This window comes from Halichoeres trimaculatus, unplaced genomic scaffold (genome assembly GCF_033239565.1).
Source record: "Halichoeres trimaculatus isolate MK-OKI-2021-1 unplaced genomic scaffold, fHalTri1.1 fHalTri1_scaffold_8, whole genome shotgun sequence".
Classification (NCBI taxonomy): domain Eukaryota; kingdom Metazoa; phylum Chordata; class Actinopteri; order Labriformes; family Labridae; genus Halichoeres; species Halichoeres trimaculatus.
The window spans coordinates 18684910-18706107 of NW_027437186.1; the positions used below are offsets into that span (position 1 = coordinate 18684910).

Sequence of the window (21198 nt, forward strand, 5' to 3'; positions counted from 1 at the left end):
GAGAATACAACAGGATTTTTTTTGTCCAAAAAATCAAAATGTATATCTGAGCATGCTGCACACTTTGACCTCTTTTTATGAACAGCTGGGAACATTTAACGTACCACCTCTCAAATCATTTGGTTTATCTGGTTGAGTGTTTATTAGCACAGATAAAAGGTGCATTCAATGGATTCAACCCTATTACATTCTGCTTTGCTTCATTTCTCTATCCCTCTTTACCCCATTTAGTGCTCCTCCTCCTTTCCATTCCTCACACACACTCCCTCCCTGCTGCCCCAGCTTACTTACCACGCAGAGGAGGGAGGTCAAAGATTCATTATTTCTCCTGTGGAATACAAATGTGTAAAGCCCGCGATGAGGTAATGAGGCCGTGACACAGGGCAAGGCTGGGGTCACCTGCTCTTTGCTAGGGTTGATATCTTTCCAGTCAATCCCTGAGGAAAACCTTGTGGGTTAAAACTGGTGAGCTTCATGATGTATAGCCACAACCAATATCTCTTAGATCTTAGCTTTCAGAGTGTGCAGCTTTATTTTTCTCACTAACTTCAGACATGGATGTGTGTGTTTTCTTCTTTATGGATGGTGTGGATTGATGGATGGATGGGTGGAGGCTGGAGATAAGGGAAGAAGAAGGTTTATGGTTGAGCAGAAAAATACAAAGAGTGTGGTGAAAATAAGGTGAAAGAACAGAAATTGCAACATTTTTTCAATTTGATTTTCCAAAGAGGATATAACACTGCAAAAACTATAATCCTACCAAGTGTTTTTGTCTTATTTTAGTGAAAAATGTCTTTTTAGACTTAATATGAACCACATTCACTTGACCAGTCTAGAAAGGTGTCTTATTTCAAGTTATTTAAAGACAAAAATAAGGTCTGAATTGCTTGTAACAAGTAAAAAAAAAAAATCTGCCAGTGGGGTAAGAGAAATGTGCTTGTCAAGATCATAGACTGTAAAAAAAAATGGATGTCTTGAAGTGAGGTCTCCACAAAAACTGCTCCCCCTGGTGGCTGGCTGCAGTAAAGGTTAAAAAATCTGGCTTTCCAGCCATTCCAGATGGGCTGAGGTCAGACTTTAAAAAATTAATACACCTCGTAGAAAAGTTTCTCACGTCCAATTGTTGTGGTGATTTGAAGATATCATTTGGCTGTCTGTTATTCAAGTCTTCTTTTTTCTGAAAAGTTTCGTTTTCGTTAGTTATAAGATTTTAAAAATGAGGTTTTACGTCACGTTTAACGATGATCGACAGCTGCTGTTCTTGTGTATTTTCTGGGGGGATTGTAAAATATGTCAAGAGGTAGAGTCAAGAAGTGATTAGACTCTCGAAAGAAAAAATATAATTATTATTTTTGTCACCCTGCTCCACTCATATTCTCCCAGAATCCCTCATCGTCTCTACAGCTGCAAACTGCTGCAATGGCTGTGCCTGTGACGTGGGAATTTTGGCTTCAAAACCATACAATGGTATATGGCAGAACCTCGCTGTCCACTTTATATACAGTGTATGGTCAAGATCAGAATAATGTATATATACATTTTTTTTTTACTTGTTACAAGCAATTCAGACCTCATTTTTGTCCTTAAATATCTTGGAATGAGACACTTCTCTGGACTGGTCAAGTGAATGTGGCTCATATTAAGTGTAAAAAGACATTTTTTACTAAAAGTAAGACAAAAACATTTGGTAAGATTTCAGTTTTTAGCAGTGAAAGCAGGAGGGAAATGCATAGATGGAGGGATGAAGAGCCAAAAGGAACAGACAGGTTAATATGAAAACATAGACTAAAAGAAAGAAGACAAGAGTGGATAGTGAGTTATTCTCTGAATGATGATTAAAACTCCCACAACATCAAACAAAAAAAGCAAGAAAAGCAAACTGCATAAAGGACACAGCAGCTCCTGCTTCTGCCCGTAGGCAAGAAAATAAAAGAGGAACAAGTCGATGAAGGAGGAAAGTAATCCCATGAAGGACAGTCGAAAAATACAAACAACCATTTATCTTAAACATCTCTCTGAGAGATCATGTGATCCACACACACACACACACACACACGCACAGATAAGCCCAAATTGAGACATGCTGTTTTTTCGCCAACTGATCCTCTCCAACACACACCACTGGTTCAAGCGTTTTAACAAGTCCAGAGCGGCTGTGTCTAATACAGCGGTGGATTTGATACACACTGATAAGCTTGCTTCATCTAATCTCATCTCTTACCCTCTTTCTCTCCTGGCTCAATTTTGTACCCCTTTCTCCTTTTTATCCTGCCCAAGTCTCTCTTATCTCTTTTCCAACATTTTAGATTCCAATCAAGATAAAAACACTTTTAAGAAGCCTCAAAGACTGGTCCTTCTTAACTTACGACATTTAGATTTTCTCTCTTATCTTTACTCTCCAATCTTCATATTTAGAAAGTCTTTTGGCCTAAAAAACAGCAAAAGAGAAGTTGTTATCAGTTAATCAGCCAATTTAGGAGGAAAAGGCTATGGAATTGGAGCAGCTTTCCTGCTAAGATGGCAGCCATGAAAAAGGCATTTAAACTCTGCCAAGATTTAACCTTTAGGTCGCCACATCATAGCACCACTTTGGCACTTACTCATATGTACACATGCATGCACACAAAACGCTGCAGAGACTGTGACATTCATCTCAAAGCAAGAAACCTGCATTAAGCCAGCGCTTACAGCCTCCTGAAATGTCAGCGTGCTGGTGTTGTGTGAGTGAACACTGACCTGTTTTCCCTTGTGTGAATGTTTTTGTGTTTGTCACATAGCTAATGGGGAATTTGTCCTCAGATAAGCTAATACAGAGAGATTGTGTGTTTGCATGTGTGTTTGTGTGTGTGTGTGCACAGACACTATGTGACAAGCCTGCAAAAAAGGTGCCATTTGGTGAGCATCTGGAGTGTTGTGATACTGAATCCTTAATGTATTTGTTATCGTATACACGTTGTTCTTCAACAGCAGGAAGGACTTGGGCTTCATATGCAGCATTTTATATTCAATGTGCATTGAAAACAAGGCTGTGTGCTGCAAGACTTAGCGTTGTGGTAATAACTCCTCCTGTCATTTTAGGCCAGAGAGCAATTCTTCTCTGAAGTGATCTACTGTCGCAGACTCGGGGGGTTGTCAGGCTTAGACTACACAATATTTGTGCCCTCCAAGGTGGTCACTGTCTCGTCTGCAGGACATAGCAGATAAAAAGTTGGAGAGGGAGCAGTTTTAGTCTGCTGCTGTTTTTTTTTACTTCACTGATGTTCGTGGACTAACTGAAAGGAGCTGTCACAATTTATATTCTCTCACAGGTGAAGATGAGCACTGCATTTGTACGGCCTTGCCAGTAAAAAGACAGAGTACGAAGGTTTAACCATGGAGCGCAAGGTGAAAAGAAAAGAAGGAAAACAAACCACTTTTGTTCACAGGGATGTCAGCACAGTGCAAACATAACGTTTGCTTTAGAAGTTGGTAAAGTTTTTCGATCGGGAGGCATTGTAAACCAGTGTTTCTCAAATTTTTTAGACCAAGGACCACTTATCCCCCCAGAAAAATCTTGCGGACCACCATGAGCTAAATATTCTCAGAACAACACCCCAGAGATCTAACTGATAGACTACCAACTCACATCATACATGTTACATGTTGTAATTATAGCAACTATAGTAAAACAGTGCACTTAGTCCCTCATAATTTTTTTGAATCGGGGAGAAAATGGATCTGAGTATAATGACATTGCTGATATATTATTCCATAACACTTAGAATTTCCAGTATTTAAATACTTAAGGTCTTCGATTAAATGAAATTACACGCTTTTATAAACCTTTTTTTAAATCAATTTGTGTAGGAGCCACACACACCTCCCCACCCCTCTTTTTTCTCGAATCTTCCATTAAAAGAAAAAAAAAAAAATCCTCAGGATCAATGCGGACCACTAGGGGGCACTGACAGACCACTAGTGGTCCATGGACCACAATTTGAGAAACACTGTTGTAAACAATATGTAGAAGGTGCTAAAAGCCCTGATAATGTCTCCAATTTGTTTATGTTTCAACAAAATTTATCCTGAACAACTCCATCAAGAGATTTCCCAACAAGGTCAGGCTGTTCTCTGTGTTATGTAACTTAGAAAGACCCACCAAGAATCCACTATGAGCAAGCACCAGACAACATTTAGAAACAATGGTGAAAAAAAGCATAATTTGAGCAGAAAACCTGATCAGAACCAGACGTCCATAATAAAATAGTCTCCAATTTGAGAAACAAGGACGTTTAATGGTCAACCATGACACCAGTCAACCGATTTCAGTCCACAGCTCTTTAGAAGGAAGCTAAAGTATCTGTTGCCCTGTTCGTGTGACCAGCTTAAGTTATCACTCACAAATGATAATGAAAATCCTGCTTTCTGCCATGAAAGTTACTTATTGTTGTTCTGATATGTGTCCAACTGTTAACTTTTCAGAGAAGTTTAGATTCATCTATGCTAAATAGATTTTATATGACTTCATGATTGGCAAGAGATTACATAATGAACACTGACATAAGAGCTGTTGAACTTTTCATGACCATGTTTTCACGAGTGCTTTCTATGCTGACATAAGAATCTTTGCTGGAAGTGAAATGTGTGTTTTGGTTAGTGGTTGGGTCGTGATACAAATGGCTTGCTCCCAGTTTTCAGAACAGGAGGCAATGAAGGCACGTGAAAAATCCACCAATAAGCATGGCTGGAAGCATGCCAAACCTGTTAGTGGTCATGTTTTGCAGGGGTGAAACCTGCCAATCGGAGTGACCCCTGTCATTCAGATTCAGTGACGTATATATCAAACCAGAGTTTTCCTAATTTTATTCTGCCTGGAGTTTCAGAAAATATAGTTTTTAGTAACATAAAACTGCAGTTTTATGTAGATGACAGGCTTAAAGGTATAAAAAAAAAAAAACATAAGCTGTTTTCTGGATACTCAGCTACATGTAAGCATGACGCTATATGCACTGGAGTGTGTATGAATATAATACTCTATGGTACTTCTGGATCTACAGGGACATAAAAGTTTTTCATCTCTTATATGTTTTCATTTATTTATGTGGGCTTGGTAGAAAATGAAAATATTGTTTATATTGTTTATATTGTATACATGCCGTATTGTTCTACAGCAGCTTAAACACCAAGAATGCACAACATGCCCTTGTTTGATGGATATATGCTTGTTAAAATTGTCTTTTTTGAGAACGCGAACAAAGGAGCAACAAGATAGAAGGACAAAAAAAATCAATGCAAAGGAAATCAAGGAAGAAAGGAGGACAGAGAGTGAGGGAACGAGAGAAGGAAAAAGAGATTGATGTGCAGCTGCTCCACACACTCCACTGCTCTCTAATTACTGAGTCCACACAGTGTTATTCATCACCTGCTCCACCATGTGTGTGCATGTGTGTGTGTAATTTATAGACTTACTATACGTCTATATATACATTCTGAAAGAGAAAGGTACATGGGTTGTTGGTGCTCAGGTGAGAACATTAGAATCTAATGCTCAGAATTTGGTCTCGAAGGATTTAGGTTTTTGTTTTTCAGTCACACACATATCACTGGGGTTCAACATCTCCAGCTGTCTGTCTGCACTCCTTCATCTCATTTGCATTCTCTGGACAGTGCATGCCAATGAATGGTTGAGTCACTCAGTAGCTCATTATTTAATTGACTTGTTTAATGATTGACCGATTGGCTTGTCAAAAAAACATGCTGCTGGCTCATTCACTGATGGACTGTTTGCGACAGCTGCTATCAACAGAGTGGACTTAAAACAGTTCAAAAGCACTTTCAAGGATGTTATGTAAGCTTTGGGAACTTTCTGGACAAAAATAAAGCTCAAGCTGGACTGCAGAAAGAATGAACTTCATCTTTGTTAAAAGATCTGCCAAATTTGACTGTTTATCATATGTGTCATATTTTTGTGAAGATGAAATCATCAGACCCTTAGAAATGATATCTGGGAGAATCTGAGTGGAGCTGGGTGACAAATATATATATATATATATATATATATATATATATATATATATATATAGTTTTTTTTTTTTTTTTCTTTCATGAGTCTAATCACTTCCTGACTCTACCTCCCGACATATTTTATGATCCCCGAAGAAAATACACAAGAACGGCATCTGTCAATCATTGTTAAACGTGACACAAAACCTTGTTTTTAACATCTTATAACTAATGACAACTAAAATTTTCAGAGCAAAGAGGACCTGGATACAAGGCAGCCAAATTATATCTTTTCTACGAGAAGTATCAATTTTTTAAAGTTTGACCACAGCCCATCTGGAATGACTGGAAAGCCGTATTTTTAAACCTATACTGCAGCCAGCCACCAGGGGGAGCAGTTTTAGTGGAGACCTCACTTGGAGCTGAGCAAGATGAAGTCCATTTTTTTACAGTCTATGTTCTGCACCCAGCCTCAAGTGGACACCAAAGAAACAGCAGTTTTTTAAGGCTTTCACATTGGCTCAATTTTTCATGACTGAGATCGCCAGTTGGTGTAATATTTCCCAGAGTGCACCGTGTTGTGTGATGTTTTTACCTTCATTTGCCATTTAGCCCATTTCAGTTGTGTGGGTGTGTCCAAAGGTGTGTTTTAGCCTTCAAAAGAGCCAAACACTCCTTCCATCTTACTATGTTTTTCTTGTTTGAGAAGCATGAGTCCACTGATAAGTTTCTGTGTGTGTGCGTGTGTATGTGTGTATGTCTTCACAAAACAGGCTCACCCAATTAACACCACGTCCCACCCACCCCCCTGTAATGAACAGCAATTGATGGATATTTTCACAAGCACTCTGTGGTTTTCTGCACATGGGCTTGTTTGTCTATCCTCTTGATGAACATATGTGTTGTGTGTGTGTGTGTGTGTGTGTGTGTGTGTGTGTGTGTGTGTGTGTGTGTGTGTGTGTGTGTGTGTGTGTGTGTGTGTGTGTGTGTGTGTGTGTGTGTGTATTAGCAGGCAGTGATAGAAGTGATTCATTCGGTCCCCTGAGCTTAGACCACGTTGCTCTTAGCACACAGTTGTACACGATGCTCAGCTAGAGGCAAATAGAGATGAGCTGTACTCCACATCTGCAATGGCCTATGAGAACACAGCTTCTAGGCACACTAAGCAAGCAGCTAGAGATAACACTCAACACTCAACATCTCTGGGGGTCTAGACAGTTTTTGGTGTGTGCGCGTTTCAGATTTGATGTGTTTTGATGTCGGCTACATGAGCATCTCAGTGCGTGCTTGTAGAAGCGCCTGAGTAAGGAGCTGCCAGTTTAGCATGAGATGCTTACCAATGAGATACTAAATTTGAAATCTATTGTTGCTTGAGACGCCATTTCTTTCCGGTTTCTCTTCATTTTGTACAGAGCTCTAACAAAGATCTCTAATCTCTCTCTCTCACACACACACACACTGAAGTGAGGTGTTTGTCAGTGGCATTTAGAAAGTGACAGAAGGTTGTAGAGGGATGAAGGAGATTTAGAGGGATGAAGCCAGAGAGTGACAGAGAATATTCAATTATATAAAAGCTATATCAGCAAAATGTGTTCAAGGATGAAAAGCCTGTGTTAGAAAGAGTGGGGGAGGAAGAAAAAGAATTACTTTTGGATAACCACTTTATCAGTATGACGCCTAACTGAGCATGGAAATAAGAAACGAGCAGTGAGGAGAGTGTGAATGAAAGGCATAGAAAGAAGAAATGAGGCTTACAGAGAAGGATGGGTGAGAAAGCAGAGGAAAAAAGCCACATAGGAGAAGCAGATGGAATTTAAGACACAGTCATGTTTAAGTTTTATCTACGACAAGACCACAGAAGTGTTTATAGGACCCACAAAATGCAAAAAGTGGATAATGCTAAGCTTATCAGATAAGAGTTTTTTCTTTGCATAAAAACTATTCAGACAGAATTGCAATACAACAAACCAACCGAAAAAAGACTTTATCCCCCCAGTCTTATGACAGCAACCCATTGTCAGCTGGATGAGTGGCTCTAATCTCCTCCAGGTCGGGCAGGTAGAGTACACAGTGAAATTTGCACATGAAGTAAGCTTCAAGTGCTGGCTCAGTAAAAGAGGTCCTGCACTTTGTACACCAATTATCTCTCCTCCAAAGAGAAACAAAAAGGAACTGTGCATGAATTTAGCATCAGAATAAAAACCTGCTCACATTCAGGCAATGGTAATTTTAATGTCTCCTTAACTACCGAGTTCAAAGAAAACTTACTCCTTTACAGTGTGTGCCATAAGAGACATGAGCTACTCTAATTGATTAAGATGTTTCATGACTTTGCTGTGCTCTCAGCCCCTGGTTTTAACTAGACATGCACTGATCCATCGGATGGCCAATCAATCGGTACCGAATTCCTAAATTCTTGGGGATCTGTGATCGGCCCATCTTTACATATGAAACCAATCTTATATACCTCGACTATGGTCTGACAGCCCACCATTGCTGCTTTTTGCTCTGAGACCTAAAACTCAGGACACTTCATCGGTTGTTTAAGTTAAAACATAAAGATCTTATTGTTTCACAGGCATTGTTCAATGATTTTTAATTAAATAAGTTTGGAACATTGAAGGTATATGCTGCCAGTTAAAAAAAATAAAGAATTAAAATTGGTATCGGATCAAATTGGTATCAGCAGGACAGGCTTTTTAAATCAATCAATCAATCAATGTTTATTTATAGAGCCCTTTACAGAACCCAAAAGGCCCCCAAAGTGCTTTAGAGTAGTAGCCTAGGATAAAAGGAACGATACATAAAAAAGGAAAGATACATAAAAATGCAAGGGGAGGTGTGCATAAGGGTACATAAAAGCCATTAGGAAGAGATAAAACAAGTTAAAAACTAATAAGAGCACAGTACCTAAAAGCCTTAGTCAGGGTTAAAAGCCATTCTAAAAAAGTGAGTTTTAAGTTTAGATTTAAAAAGACCAAAGTCTGTGGTGGTGCGGATGTCTGGGGGCAACTTGTTCCACAAAGAAGGTGCAGCGATGGAAAAGGAACGGTCCCCCCACTTTTTATATCTGGACCTTGGAACGTCTAGGAGGAACTGGCCGGATGAGCGCAGGGCCCTCGCATGGCTGCGTAAAGTTAAAACCTCTGACAGGTAGAGAGGAACCAGGCCGTGAATGGCATTAAAAGCAAACAACAAACGTTTAAAATCAATTCTAAAACGAACTGGAAGCCAGTGGAGAGAAGACAGCACAGGGGTGATGTGCTCACGTCTTGGCGTTCCAGTAAGAAATCTGGTCGCAGCATTCTGGATGAGCTGGAGGCAAGAGAGGGAAGACTGGCTGAGGCCGACATAGAGGGCATTACAATAGTCTAGCTGGGAACTAATAAAAGCATGAATGGCCTTTTCAAGATCCTGCTGAGTGAGGAAGGGCTTTACTTTGGCCAAGAGACGCAGCTGAAAAAAGCTAGCTTTTACCACAGAAGCTATCTGTTTATCAAACTTTTGGTGGCAGTCAAGAGTTGACCCCAGGTTTTTTACCTGCGATTTAAAAAGGGGAGACAGAGAGCCGAGATTCATCACGGCTGCATCCGGCAGAGACGGGCTGAGCAGGACACCTTCAGTTTTGCTGTCGTTCAGGTGCAGGAAGTTACAAGCCAGCCACTGCTTGATGTCGCTAATGCAGCTCTGCAATTTGTCGAGCGCGGAGCCATCCTCTGAGTTCAGAGGCAAATATAACTGTAGATCGTCCACATAAAGGTGAAACGACATGTTGTGCTTTGCAATGACTGACCCCAACGGAAGCAAATAAAGGGAAAAGAGAAAAGATCAGTGATGGACGGCTGGTCAGAAAATTGTGATCGGTGCACCCCTGGTTTTAACTCTTTTAATTTTCTGTGTGTCATATTTTGACTTTTGCACACACCACAGATTGTCTTTTACCAAAAAAAACAAACAAAAAAAACATTAAAAAAAAAACAGCATTACATGTTTGGTATTCATAACCACAGGCTATGTGGGCCGGGACTCAGTTGGGAGAAATAAAACAGTCTTACTGACAACATACACATTAGGATTATTTGGACAATTACTCAGTTACATGGAGCACTGATTCAGGTCATGCTTTCCTGATCAAGTTAGGTGGCAAAGTGGGCCTAAAACCGTTCTGTACATAGCCAGCCTATTGTAAAAATGTCGGTGATAAAAAACATAGGCACGCAATAAGTGAATGAACCACAGTAACACCAATCACAAACGAACTGGCATGTGCCCAGCTTTGCCTGATTCAACTTTACTTTTCTGAATTTAGTCAGATATTGTAGTTTTCACAATTATAGTTGCAGGACAACCAAAAACCCAGTCTACATGTAGAAATGAAAAGAAGAGTGCCCAAAGATTGACTGACTGTTTCAAAACGTCCATGTGTATGCGCCTGTCCAGATTGTAAAGTGCGTGAAACAATTGCTCCCTGTACAGTGACTTCATTTCAGTGACCTCCCTTTGTTCATTAATAGTTCAGGATTCTATTTTTTTCCACACACCAACATGAAAAGGAAGCATTTGTTTTTAATTGCATGAAACGAGGCATGTAGCCTCTTTAGGAAACTGTTGACCCCATCAGAGTACATTTATCTCCGTGTTAACCTTTGCTAATGTAAAGTAATTGCACCCTGACTCTAGTTCATGACTACTGCTCAATGGCTTAAATGTTTGGCTTTCTGATGAAAACTACAAGAGGTCAGGATTCAAAGTGTCAGCAGCCGTGCTGAATCAGTAGAAACTGCTCATGTGTTTAAGGATTATGACAGTTTAAAAGTGGAGACTACCTTTAGACATTTACAAGCAAACGGACATGTTTATCCCTCACTGAGGCTGGCTTTTCCAGACTTTTGGTGTCATCATTTTTTCTTCCATAATAAAAGAAATAATTTACTAGCTTGAAACTCTGCTGGAGCCCATGTGCTAGTAGTATTTTGGTTGAGTAACAACCTCTCATTTAAAACAGCCAGATATTCAGCCCAACAATCATTTGTAAATAGAGCTTAACACTGAACAACACTGAGGAGTGTGTGGACTGCCAGCTGTGTGTTAGTCATCTGGATATCAGTTTTTAATTAGTCAGAAGACATTAAAGAGCAAAAACACACACATACACAGACAACACTGATCAGTCATAGTCCATATCCTGAGGGGATGATGAGTATTCAAAAATGACATAAACACACACACTCATACACACCGTACAGACACACACAGACACATACACTCATATGTTTTTCTTTTAGTCACTGTAGAATTGTTCTTGTAATCTGTCTGCTGGGGAAAAGAAAGACAGAGAGACAGGCAAACAGACAGACAGACAGACAGGCAGGCTGAGTGCTTTTCTGTGTTGCTCTTCGGTTGACTTAGGTGAGTCATGGTCAGGATAACAGCCGTACCTTTTCTTTCCTACCAAAGCTTGACCATAAAATCACAAATCCCTGTTTCTTCTTGAAAGTCACATCACTGTTTCCACTTCAGTGCTTTTTGATGGCGTTATTTATCTTTGTTATTTTTATAAAAGCAATTCCTAAATGTCTTTTATATTTTCTTTTAATCAAGCTTCCTTTATGACCAATTTACTTTATAAAAAGTCACAAAGAAGCCACATTTGTTCTGTAAACTAGTTTATTTATTGATGTAAGGTGTACAGAAAGTCCTGGGCATCATTTCAGTTACTTTTTATCTGCCTCAAGCCTGTCTGCATTTTGTTTTCTTAAACACTCTTATTGCAGGTGAGAAGGTGGAGGTTACTGCTTCCTTTTACATGATCTCTGTTCTCCCTGGTCTCTCCCCAGGTGAGGATGATGATGATGAGGAGTGTGGGGAGGAGAAGCTGCCATCATGTTTCGACTACGTCATGCACTTCCTCACAGTGTTCTGGAAGGTTCTGTTCGCCTTCGTCCCGCCCACAGAGTATTGGAATGGCTGGGCCTGCTTTGTTGTCTCCATCTGTATGATCGGACTGCTCACCGCCATCATTGGTATGATCAAAGCTGGAACTGGGACATAAATGAATCAGAGCTTCATCGAGGCTGTAAATGTTATTTGCTGTATAATATATTTTATTGACTAGTGGGTATAGTAAAGAGTATACACCATAGAGTCCAGGGCACAATTGCTGAGAGTGGCAATAACAGCTACTGTATTGAATTATATTGTAGCATATTGTACATAAAGTATTATATCCTTACATATCATATATCTCAGCGCAACATAACCTAATGAAACTAACTTATTTTGATGATTTTCTATTAATAGTATTTTGTTATATATCATATGGTATATCAAACTGTATGTTATGGTATCTCACTGTAACATTTTGTATAATTTTGAGACTTAACATAATCTCATAACATCGCACTATGCTACATAATGTATCATGGCATAATGTAATGTTGCACAACATGACACAGCATGACATAGAGTAATGTAGCAAAATGTAGTGTAGCATAGCATATAGTTGTGTAGAGTAGCATAAAGTGGGGGTAAGTAGCGTATCCTAACTTAACATTTATAATAAATTGTATTGTATCATATTGTATAGAAATATTCTGTATGGTGATGTGGTATAGAATTGTATCATACTGTAACATATTGTATTACTCTGTTACATTACATAATCCCATGCAATGTTTCGTACTATGGTATGGTGTGGTATCATATCATATCATATCATATTATATCATATCATATCATATCATATCATACAGTATCACATCATATCAAATCGTATCACATCATATCATATCCTATCATATCATATCATAACATATATCATATAACATCATATCATATTGTATTACATCATATCATATCATGTCATATCATGTCATATCATATCATATTATTTCACATCATATCATATTATATCATATTATATCATAATATATCATATCATGTCATATCATATCATGTCATATCATATCATATCATATCATATATCATATCATGTCATATCATATCATATTATATCATATCATATATTATATCATATCGTGTCATAATATATCATATTGTGTCATATCATATCACATCATATCATGTCACATCATATATCATATCATGTCATATCATATCATATTATATCATATATATTATATCATATCGTGTCATATGGTGTAATATCATGTCATGTCATATCATATCATATCGTATCACATCATATCATATCATGTCATGTCATGTCATGTCATATCATATCATATCATATCATGTCAGGTCATGTCATGTCATGTCATGTCATGTCATGTCATGTCACAACATAACATAATATATATAACAAATTATATCATATTGTATTGAAATTTAAAGCCAGTATGGTAAAGTAAAAAAATAAGCCTGTCAGCATCATGATCTTTATATTTAGTGTGTTACAGAAGTTTTTGTGCTTATCCTCATTTGCTGTCATATGTGCTTTAATGGATGTGGTATAAATTGTAATCACAATATTTCCTTCATATCATTTCAGGGGACCTTGCCTCTCATTTTGGTTGCACAGTGGGTCTGAAAGACTCGGTCACAGCAGTGGTGTTTGTTGCACTGGGAACCTCTGTACCAGGTAAGTCTTTGTATTATTTTTAACCCAGTACTAGTAAAGTAGAGTTTGTTAGCTCTGGTTAAACATTACTGATGTATCATTAATAAATAAAATGTTCTTTTGCTGATATATCCTCAAGCTTTAATGAAAGACCTTTCTCTCCAACACATTTGACATTTAGCTTCAATGGCCTTTTATGAGTTTAAATACCCAGAGGTCTTTAATTCAGAAAACAATATTTGTGTTCATCAATTATCCCCTTAGGGAGTACCTGGCATTTGCTATTCCAAATGTTAGTTTTAAGACAAGCTTTAGTCCTGCATGTCTTTAACAGAGTGTGTCTCTACTGCACTGATAACTGTTTTGAAAGGCCACATCAACATATACTCTTAATGCAACAATCAAATACCCATCTGTACTTACTTTACAAGATGATAGGTGTTGTTACAAATACAGAATTATTGAGGAGGATTCTCTCTTTGGTAAAGACTCATCTCACAACTCTCTGCACATCATTTTGGTAATGTGTGAAAAAATAATGTTTAAGGTTTTACTAGGTTAATTCATAAACTAACATGACACAAAGATTTGATTCACAGAAATAAAGGTTGGAATATTCAGCAATTTGCTTTAGTCATCCAAAAAAGCACAATTTAGTTTTCATTGTACTTGTGAGATTTTTTATTTAAAAAATGGCTGAAAATGTTAAATTCCCTAAATCAAACAGGATAGACAGCTGAATTTATTCATATTATTTGTCTTCCCCCAGAGTGATACTATGGGGGTATTAAACAAGGGCTACCACAGTTTACCCCAGTCTCTCGGTGTGTTACCTATATGTGGTCGCCTGTTAGAGTGTTGCACAGCAGTCTGTAGACAGCAGCATGGATCATCCTCTAAATGTGAAGAAGTGCAGACAACAGCAACGGCTGGCTGAATACGTTTTAACCTTGGCCTCTCTTCACTGCTTCTGCACTCACACACACACCCACACACACACACACACACACACACAAATGAAAACCAGGGACATATGGAGACACAGCACAAGCTTGAATTCTATTAATGTTACATGCAGCAAGATAAACAGCAGCATCAAGTGTTATTACTTTGACAAACAGACTTAAATTCATGCACAATGTAGGCAATATAGCCTGAAATAGCTTTTGCACTTTGGACACACACACATTTATGGCCACACACATAGAGAGGTGCACTTATACCATTGCAACTGTGTGTTATTAGCATAGAGCTATATGTCATGTCTGGCTCAGGTGGTCTCGGTCCTCCTATTTAGGGGGCTCAAGGGTAAAAGTGATTTATCACATTCTATTTTAGAGGAAGACACACACACACACACACACACACACACACACACACACACACACACACACACACACAGAGAAAACTGTACACTAGTAGACATGAACAAAAGGTGTTCTGTTGAAACACACATACATACCTGCTCATCTGCTTGACACATAGAAACAGAAACATCCACACAAGACTCACCACAATGGGTAAAAAAGTGATTCAGCCTCTCTGAGACTCTCAGCTATATTAACAAAACCTCACACATACACACACACACACACACACACACACACACACACACACACACACACACACACACACACACACATAGTCAAAGACAATGACCTCAATTTCTGTGACCTCAGCAGTTAATAAAAACCATCCCATGCTGTGGTTACATGATCATTAACCCTATCATCGCAGTTTGCTAGACTCACACATACACACACAGTCACACACACCTACCCACTCACTAACCCTCACACTAACACACAGGAGGACAGGAGAGAAATAACAGTTATGGGGCTTTATAAAAAGATCGAGAAACTCAAAATATGGTCTTTGTAGTTGCTCTGGAATTAAGGTAGAAATATTGACCCTCATCAGTTTAAAGCTATAAAATATATTTACTGCACACTATGCATCATTTTATTCCAGCCTCAGAGTCTGATGCACACAGTTAAACTGAAAATAAGGCTCCTTGAGGCTCAGTGTGATAAACAACCGTTCCATGGGAAATAATAAAGCCCTATGCAAGACAACCAGCTCTTCTCAGTAACGTTTTTTATAGAGAATTTGTCAACACATTGTTTTTCCTATTCAATTTGTTTTTTATACAGCTCCAATATTGTATTTTATCTATACACTAACTTAGGTTGAGCAGAGACCAAAGCTTAAAACGGTATCCTGAATAATGGTAAATACAAGTATTTAAGGCTCTTTTACTTACTGCCTCCTGGGGGCAGTAGGGTTGCCACCCCCAATCAAAGATTTAAAACCAACTTAAGTAACAGGCAGGTATTGCCCACATTGCTGTCACTAACCATCAAAATTTGCACACGCACATAAATACACTCTATACATAAGAATATGGGCTGCACGGTGGCGCAACAGTTAGCACTGCAGCCTCACAGCAAGAAGGTCACTGGCTCAAATCCCCACCTTGGCCTGTGGATCTTTCTATGTGGAGTTTGCATGTTCCCCCCTTGCATGCGTAGGTTCTGTCTGGGTTCTCAGGCTTCCTCTTACAGTCCAAAAACATGCTCACCAGGTTGATTGGTCACTCGAAATTGTCCTTAGGTGTGAGTGTGTGAGTGAATGGTTGTTCGCCTGCGATTGACTGGCGACCAGTCCAGGGTGTACCTCGCCTCTCGCCCAATGACAGCTGGGATAGGCTCCAGCCACCAGCGATAAGCGGTATGGAAAATGGATGGATGGATGGATGGACATAAGAATATCACATTCAGAGCGCAGAAGTTGATTTAATGTCATGAATCACATCTTCACTGATGAGCACAACATGATAAACATGTCCACACTTAACAGTCCTCTCTTAATCGCTCTTTAAGGGCCAGACGTGTCGTTCCCTGCTCAGAAGTTTGTTGAGATGTGAAACGCTGCAGATGACACAACAGAAAAGTCAAAAAGGCCACATGAAGTCCAGTATCAGTGTGTATGTAATAAGGGCCTACCCTTCACTTAAAAAAAATAATTAGGCCTGATTTTTCCTTTTTCTTTTTTAAATCACACTCTGGTTATAAGGGGGTCTTTTAAGTTTCATCAAGTCTGGAAGACAAAAAGACAAACCTTCCTAAAGACAGACAATGTTCAAAACAACTGGAAGGATATCTGTAGTATTCTTTCAGGGGCTGAGAACAAACTGTCTGATCCTGAGGAGAAAACATCCTGGATCAAATTTTGATTTTCTGAAGGTTGAAGAAAACAGGAACTAAAGAACCCAATGTTCATTCAAAATGACAAACTACTTAAAGCAAACACATTTTCATTTTTTTCAAAGTTTACTTTACTCAGCTTTTGTTTTGTTTAAATGAGCCTTTGGGTTTACTGCTGAAAACTATTTGTCTCATGCATCAAGCGCCTTTGCTAGCTTTACTCTTTATTACCTTATATATACACCCAATAAGGTTGCAGTTACATCTATTTTAGATAAAGGATAAAGAAGATGAGATATACCTGCAAACCCAGAAACTCTTATCCAGCATGAGTAAAAAGAAAAACAACACACAAACATGAAGACTCGTGACAAAAGACAGATTTCCTCAACATGTCCTGGTAACTTGGCCCCAAGAGGATGTTTCTTCAAGTTTTTGATCTTTCCTTTATCCCCACAACCAGACAAAAATGTACACATGCAGAAAGAGCGCCAGTTTGCCAAGAGCACATAAATGCCCTTGAGTTAGTTCTTCCATTTTAAGAGGCAACAGGGAACAGGAGGGACATGAAGGCGAAGTGGAGGAAGAGAAGAGAGAGGAAGCCACACTAGCTGATTGACAGAGAGGCAGACGAAAAGGGCAGATAACTCTCTGGGGAGGAATACTTTCACAGAGGGAGCTGCAGACTGAAACCTGTTTCACACACATGCACACATACACATGCACCCACACACGCCAAGACCCTACATGCAAGCGCCCACGTACTCGCCCACTCAATCAGGCACACAAGCCTTGAAAGCCCGATTGATGACCCACAGATGCATGCACAGGCCTTTACCAGCTGGTGGAAGCATGGCATCAGATTGGTCCCAGGTGGCCCTACCACACAGAGATGGTCTATAAGCATGTACTCTCCACAAGAACACACATATACACAGAAGCAAACAGGCAGTCGCATGAGTAGTGCACATGTGGAAACACGTTTAATCCAGCAGAATTGTCCTTGAATCTATAAGGTGTTTGGACAGATTAATCTTTGCTCCAGTCTTCTTTGGCCCATTGCCTTGGCCCTCCTTGATCCTCAGCCACCACTCATATCTTCCTGTTTTCCAGTTCCAGTTTGGCTGCCTCTTTAAGACAGCCCATCTACACTCTTCCTCTCCATTCCTCCTTCACTTCCTGACTTATTTACTCTCCCTTTTTTGCTCCATTTTCTCACTGTATCTGGCAGACAAAAGGAAAAGGAAGTGAATCACTAACAAAGAGAGGATGGTGAGGAAATTAGTGAGAGAAAAGAGTGATAACTGACCATTTGGCTGTTTGCACAGTCATTGTGCTCTCAGCGAAGAGCCTATTGTTGAGATTTGGCAAGGCCTCAACACTGTCAGTACTGCGTGAAAGACCAAGCCTGTGGAGCTGCTGTAACTTGGCAAGCATGAAACCAGAGGAACATTTTGGGACTAAGCAGTGTCACGCTGATTAGTTGTCAGGCCAAGATTTGTTTGCCCCTGCAAACTGAGACTCAGCCTTGTAAATTATTGATCTTGAACCAAATCCGGTCTGTGCTAGCTGCCAGCGACAGAGCAGTGTAACAGGATTAAAGATTTGATTTCTAATTTAAGGTTCCCTGTTTAAATGTGGAAAAAAGGATTTTCATAGTGTTCTGTATTAATACTCTTAAGTGCTCTGAATTTATCAAGAGTGTCCTTCTGTGTTCCTTTGTTCTTGTGTAACTCATCAACGACTCCAAACCTTGAGGGAGTTCAACTTCAGGCGGGAATTTTTTGCACCAAATGTTATGAATATTCAACCACTTTTACAATGACTCTGCAAAAGTTTCAACTCTCTTAAAGCCTTTGCTCTCTCTGGCTACACTTTGGTAGTCCAATGGCATATGAGGCAGCCTGATGTTATCAAGGAAAGAGTCAAAACTGAAACTGTGTGAACCTTTCTTTCAGGAAAACTTCAGATTGAGGCCTCTAGTTCACCTCTCACCATTTTGCATTCACTTCTCTCACGTCAGAGCTCATAATTTCTTAATCTCATTGTCCAAGGCTTGCAGCTGAGATAAACAGCTTTTCTCATCAAAGGGTCATGGCTGTCTGGTAGCTTAACGCACCCTCTTTGATAGCCTATCATTTATACTGCCCTTTTAATCAGCCCCCTGTTCATTTCTGCATTATGTCCCCTTTCACTGCCCAGTCTTTGTTGTTTTATCAGCATCATCACTTTATTGGTCTTCAGCAGCATTTATCAGCCACCACCAACCTCTGTGTCTGGACTCCATAAGAGGCAAAATGATAGTGATACTCAGAGCATACAGCACACCACATCATAATGACCACTTATCTCTGTACCTCGGCATCTATCAGTGAAGACAGGCAGCATGTACATATTTTGTCCTTGAAGTTAATTTGTTCAAAGCATGGCAATATATCACAATTTGGCCCTTGTCAGAATGTTTCAAAAGCTGCAGATTGCCACTCTTTTAGGGTATTCCCACACTGCAGGGGTCAGCACCTGCCAAAAGTGGATTAACAAAGGAAACTTGTGGCAGATTCATGGGTGTCAAGGCTTAGTGATGCACACGGGGAGAGCAGGATGACCCGAGTGGTCTGATCCAACAGAAGAGCTACTGGAGCTCAGATTGCTGAAAAATATAGTGCTGTTTTTGATAGAAAGGTGTCAGAGCACACGGTGTATCACAGTTTGTTGTGAATGGTACTGCAGAGTGACAGACTAGTCAGGGTTCCTACCACTGAAAGCACCAACAACAGCTATGTGTGCACGGCAACTGGATCATTAAGCAGTAGAAGGTGGTAAAAGTGACATTATAACAGCCTCAAGGTGTTAACTTGGCATTCAGGGGCCGTTAAGACGACAACAGTTTTAGGGTGGAACGTAAAAGTTTTGTTGTATTTCAGCCTCGCATTGACAAGGAAACAGCGTTTGAGACGACCTGAAACACAAACTTTTGAAAACGGTCTCCAGAGTGGGATTTTTCTGAAACGCTGCCGACACCGTTGCCGTGTAAACAGTAAGCCAGTGTTTTCAGTGGAAACAACGACGTCACACCCCTCTCCTCACGAATGCATACAACAGGACAACAATACCATTGCTACGAACTACCGTGTTGTTTGTGCTGCTCAATCTGCTGAATCTGCTGACTTTCTTTCAATAAAATGTGCATCTGTCGCTCCACTTTTGCACTTAGTATTCCCCAATACACCAGATGATTGGCTCAACTCTACTTCGGTGGAGATCTCCCAAAGCGGCTTCTGGACAAGACAGTTTTAGCGCCCACCACAGGTCTGGCATGCTTGCTACAGTGTTTCCAGTCCCTCAGTGTTTCCGTGTGAACACGCATTTTTTTCGCTACGTTTTCACAGTGTTTCAGCAAAACACAGCGTCGTGTAAACAGGGCCTCAGGCTCCCTAGAATAAAAAGCCCAACCTTTCAACTAGTGCTGCACGATTTGGGGAAAAGGTGCAATTTGCGATTAGGTGGACAATATTGCGATTGCGATTGTGCTTGCGATTTAATAAAAAATGTTGTGTCATGATGAGTCTACAGACTTGCTTGGTTATCATGGAGAAAAATCTGAATTGCATGTGCTGACATTGCGATTGCGATTGCGATATCCTCTTTTGCGATTACGTAATTGCATGTGCTGACATTGCGATTGCGATTGCGATAATCGTGCAGCCCTACTTTCAACTTTCAGAACTTAAAGGATTTGCTGCTAATGTATTGGTCTAATGTATCTGCTCTGTTCTGGCCCTGACCTGATATTAGCAAGGTGGCTGTAACGTTATAGCTGATTGGTGTATCTTGCTGTTGGTTAGAGGAGGCATCCTCTCTTACAAAATCTCTCCATGGATTTGGCGAAACAACTTTGAACTTCATAACTTTTTACATTACTTCTACCTTTGTACCAGTCTTTTCTGTTTAATCTAAGCAGTGAGGTATTGTGCTGGAAAATGTAACTCCGCAGCAATGGGGTCACCAAAGAGACATTGTTCATCTTTGGTCACAATTTTACATCAATTTCATTTACAGTTTTTTTTCTTTTTCTTTTCTTTTAATTAATAGCGCTATTGCAACACCAGATGCATACCAATCTAGACCTAAAATTTGAGTTTGTTTCCATTTGATCCAACTTATGCACCTTTCAATTACCAAACAGTGCTCAAAGCTTGAGAGAAATCACAATGTTGACTACTCTCTAGCCTTACTAAAATAAAAATAAGCCAGTCTGTGTCAAAGTGTCATTTTCTTCTTTTTCTTTCTTTGCCCAGATACCTTTGCCAGTAAGGTAGCTGCTATCCAGGATCAGTATGCAGACGCATCCATTGGTAACGTGACAGGCTCTAATGCTGTCAATGTCTTCTTGGGAATTGGGGTGAGTTCAGCCCATTTACAATTCATTGA

General features: G+C 39.6%; 1 protein-coding gene across 3 annotated transcripts in view; it reads left to right on the top strand.

Annotated features, from left to right (window-relative positions):
• Positions 1-21198, top strand: part of slc8a1b (solute carrier family 8 member 1b) — a 162282-nt gene that overhangs the window by 134392 nt on the left and 6692 nt on the right. For all 3 annotated transcript variants that reach the window (XM_074676033.1, XM_074676032.1, XM_074676034.1), the window contains exons 8-10: positions 11820-12005; positions 13493-13582; positions 21066-21169. In XM_074676033.1, coding sequence (XP_074532134.1) covers positions 11820-12005; positions 13493-13582; positions 21066-21169 — 380 coding nt within the window. The remainder of the gene's footprint in view (positions 1-11819; positions 12006-13492; positions 13583-21065; positions 21170-21198) is intronic.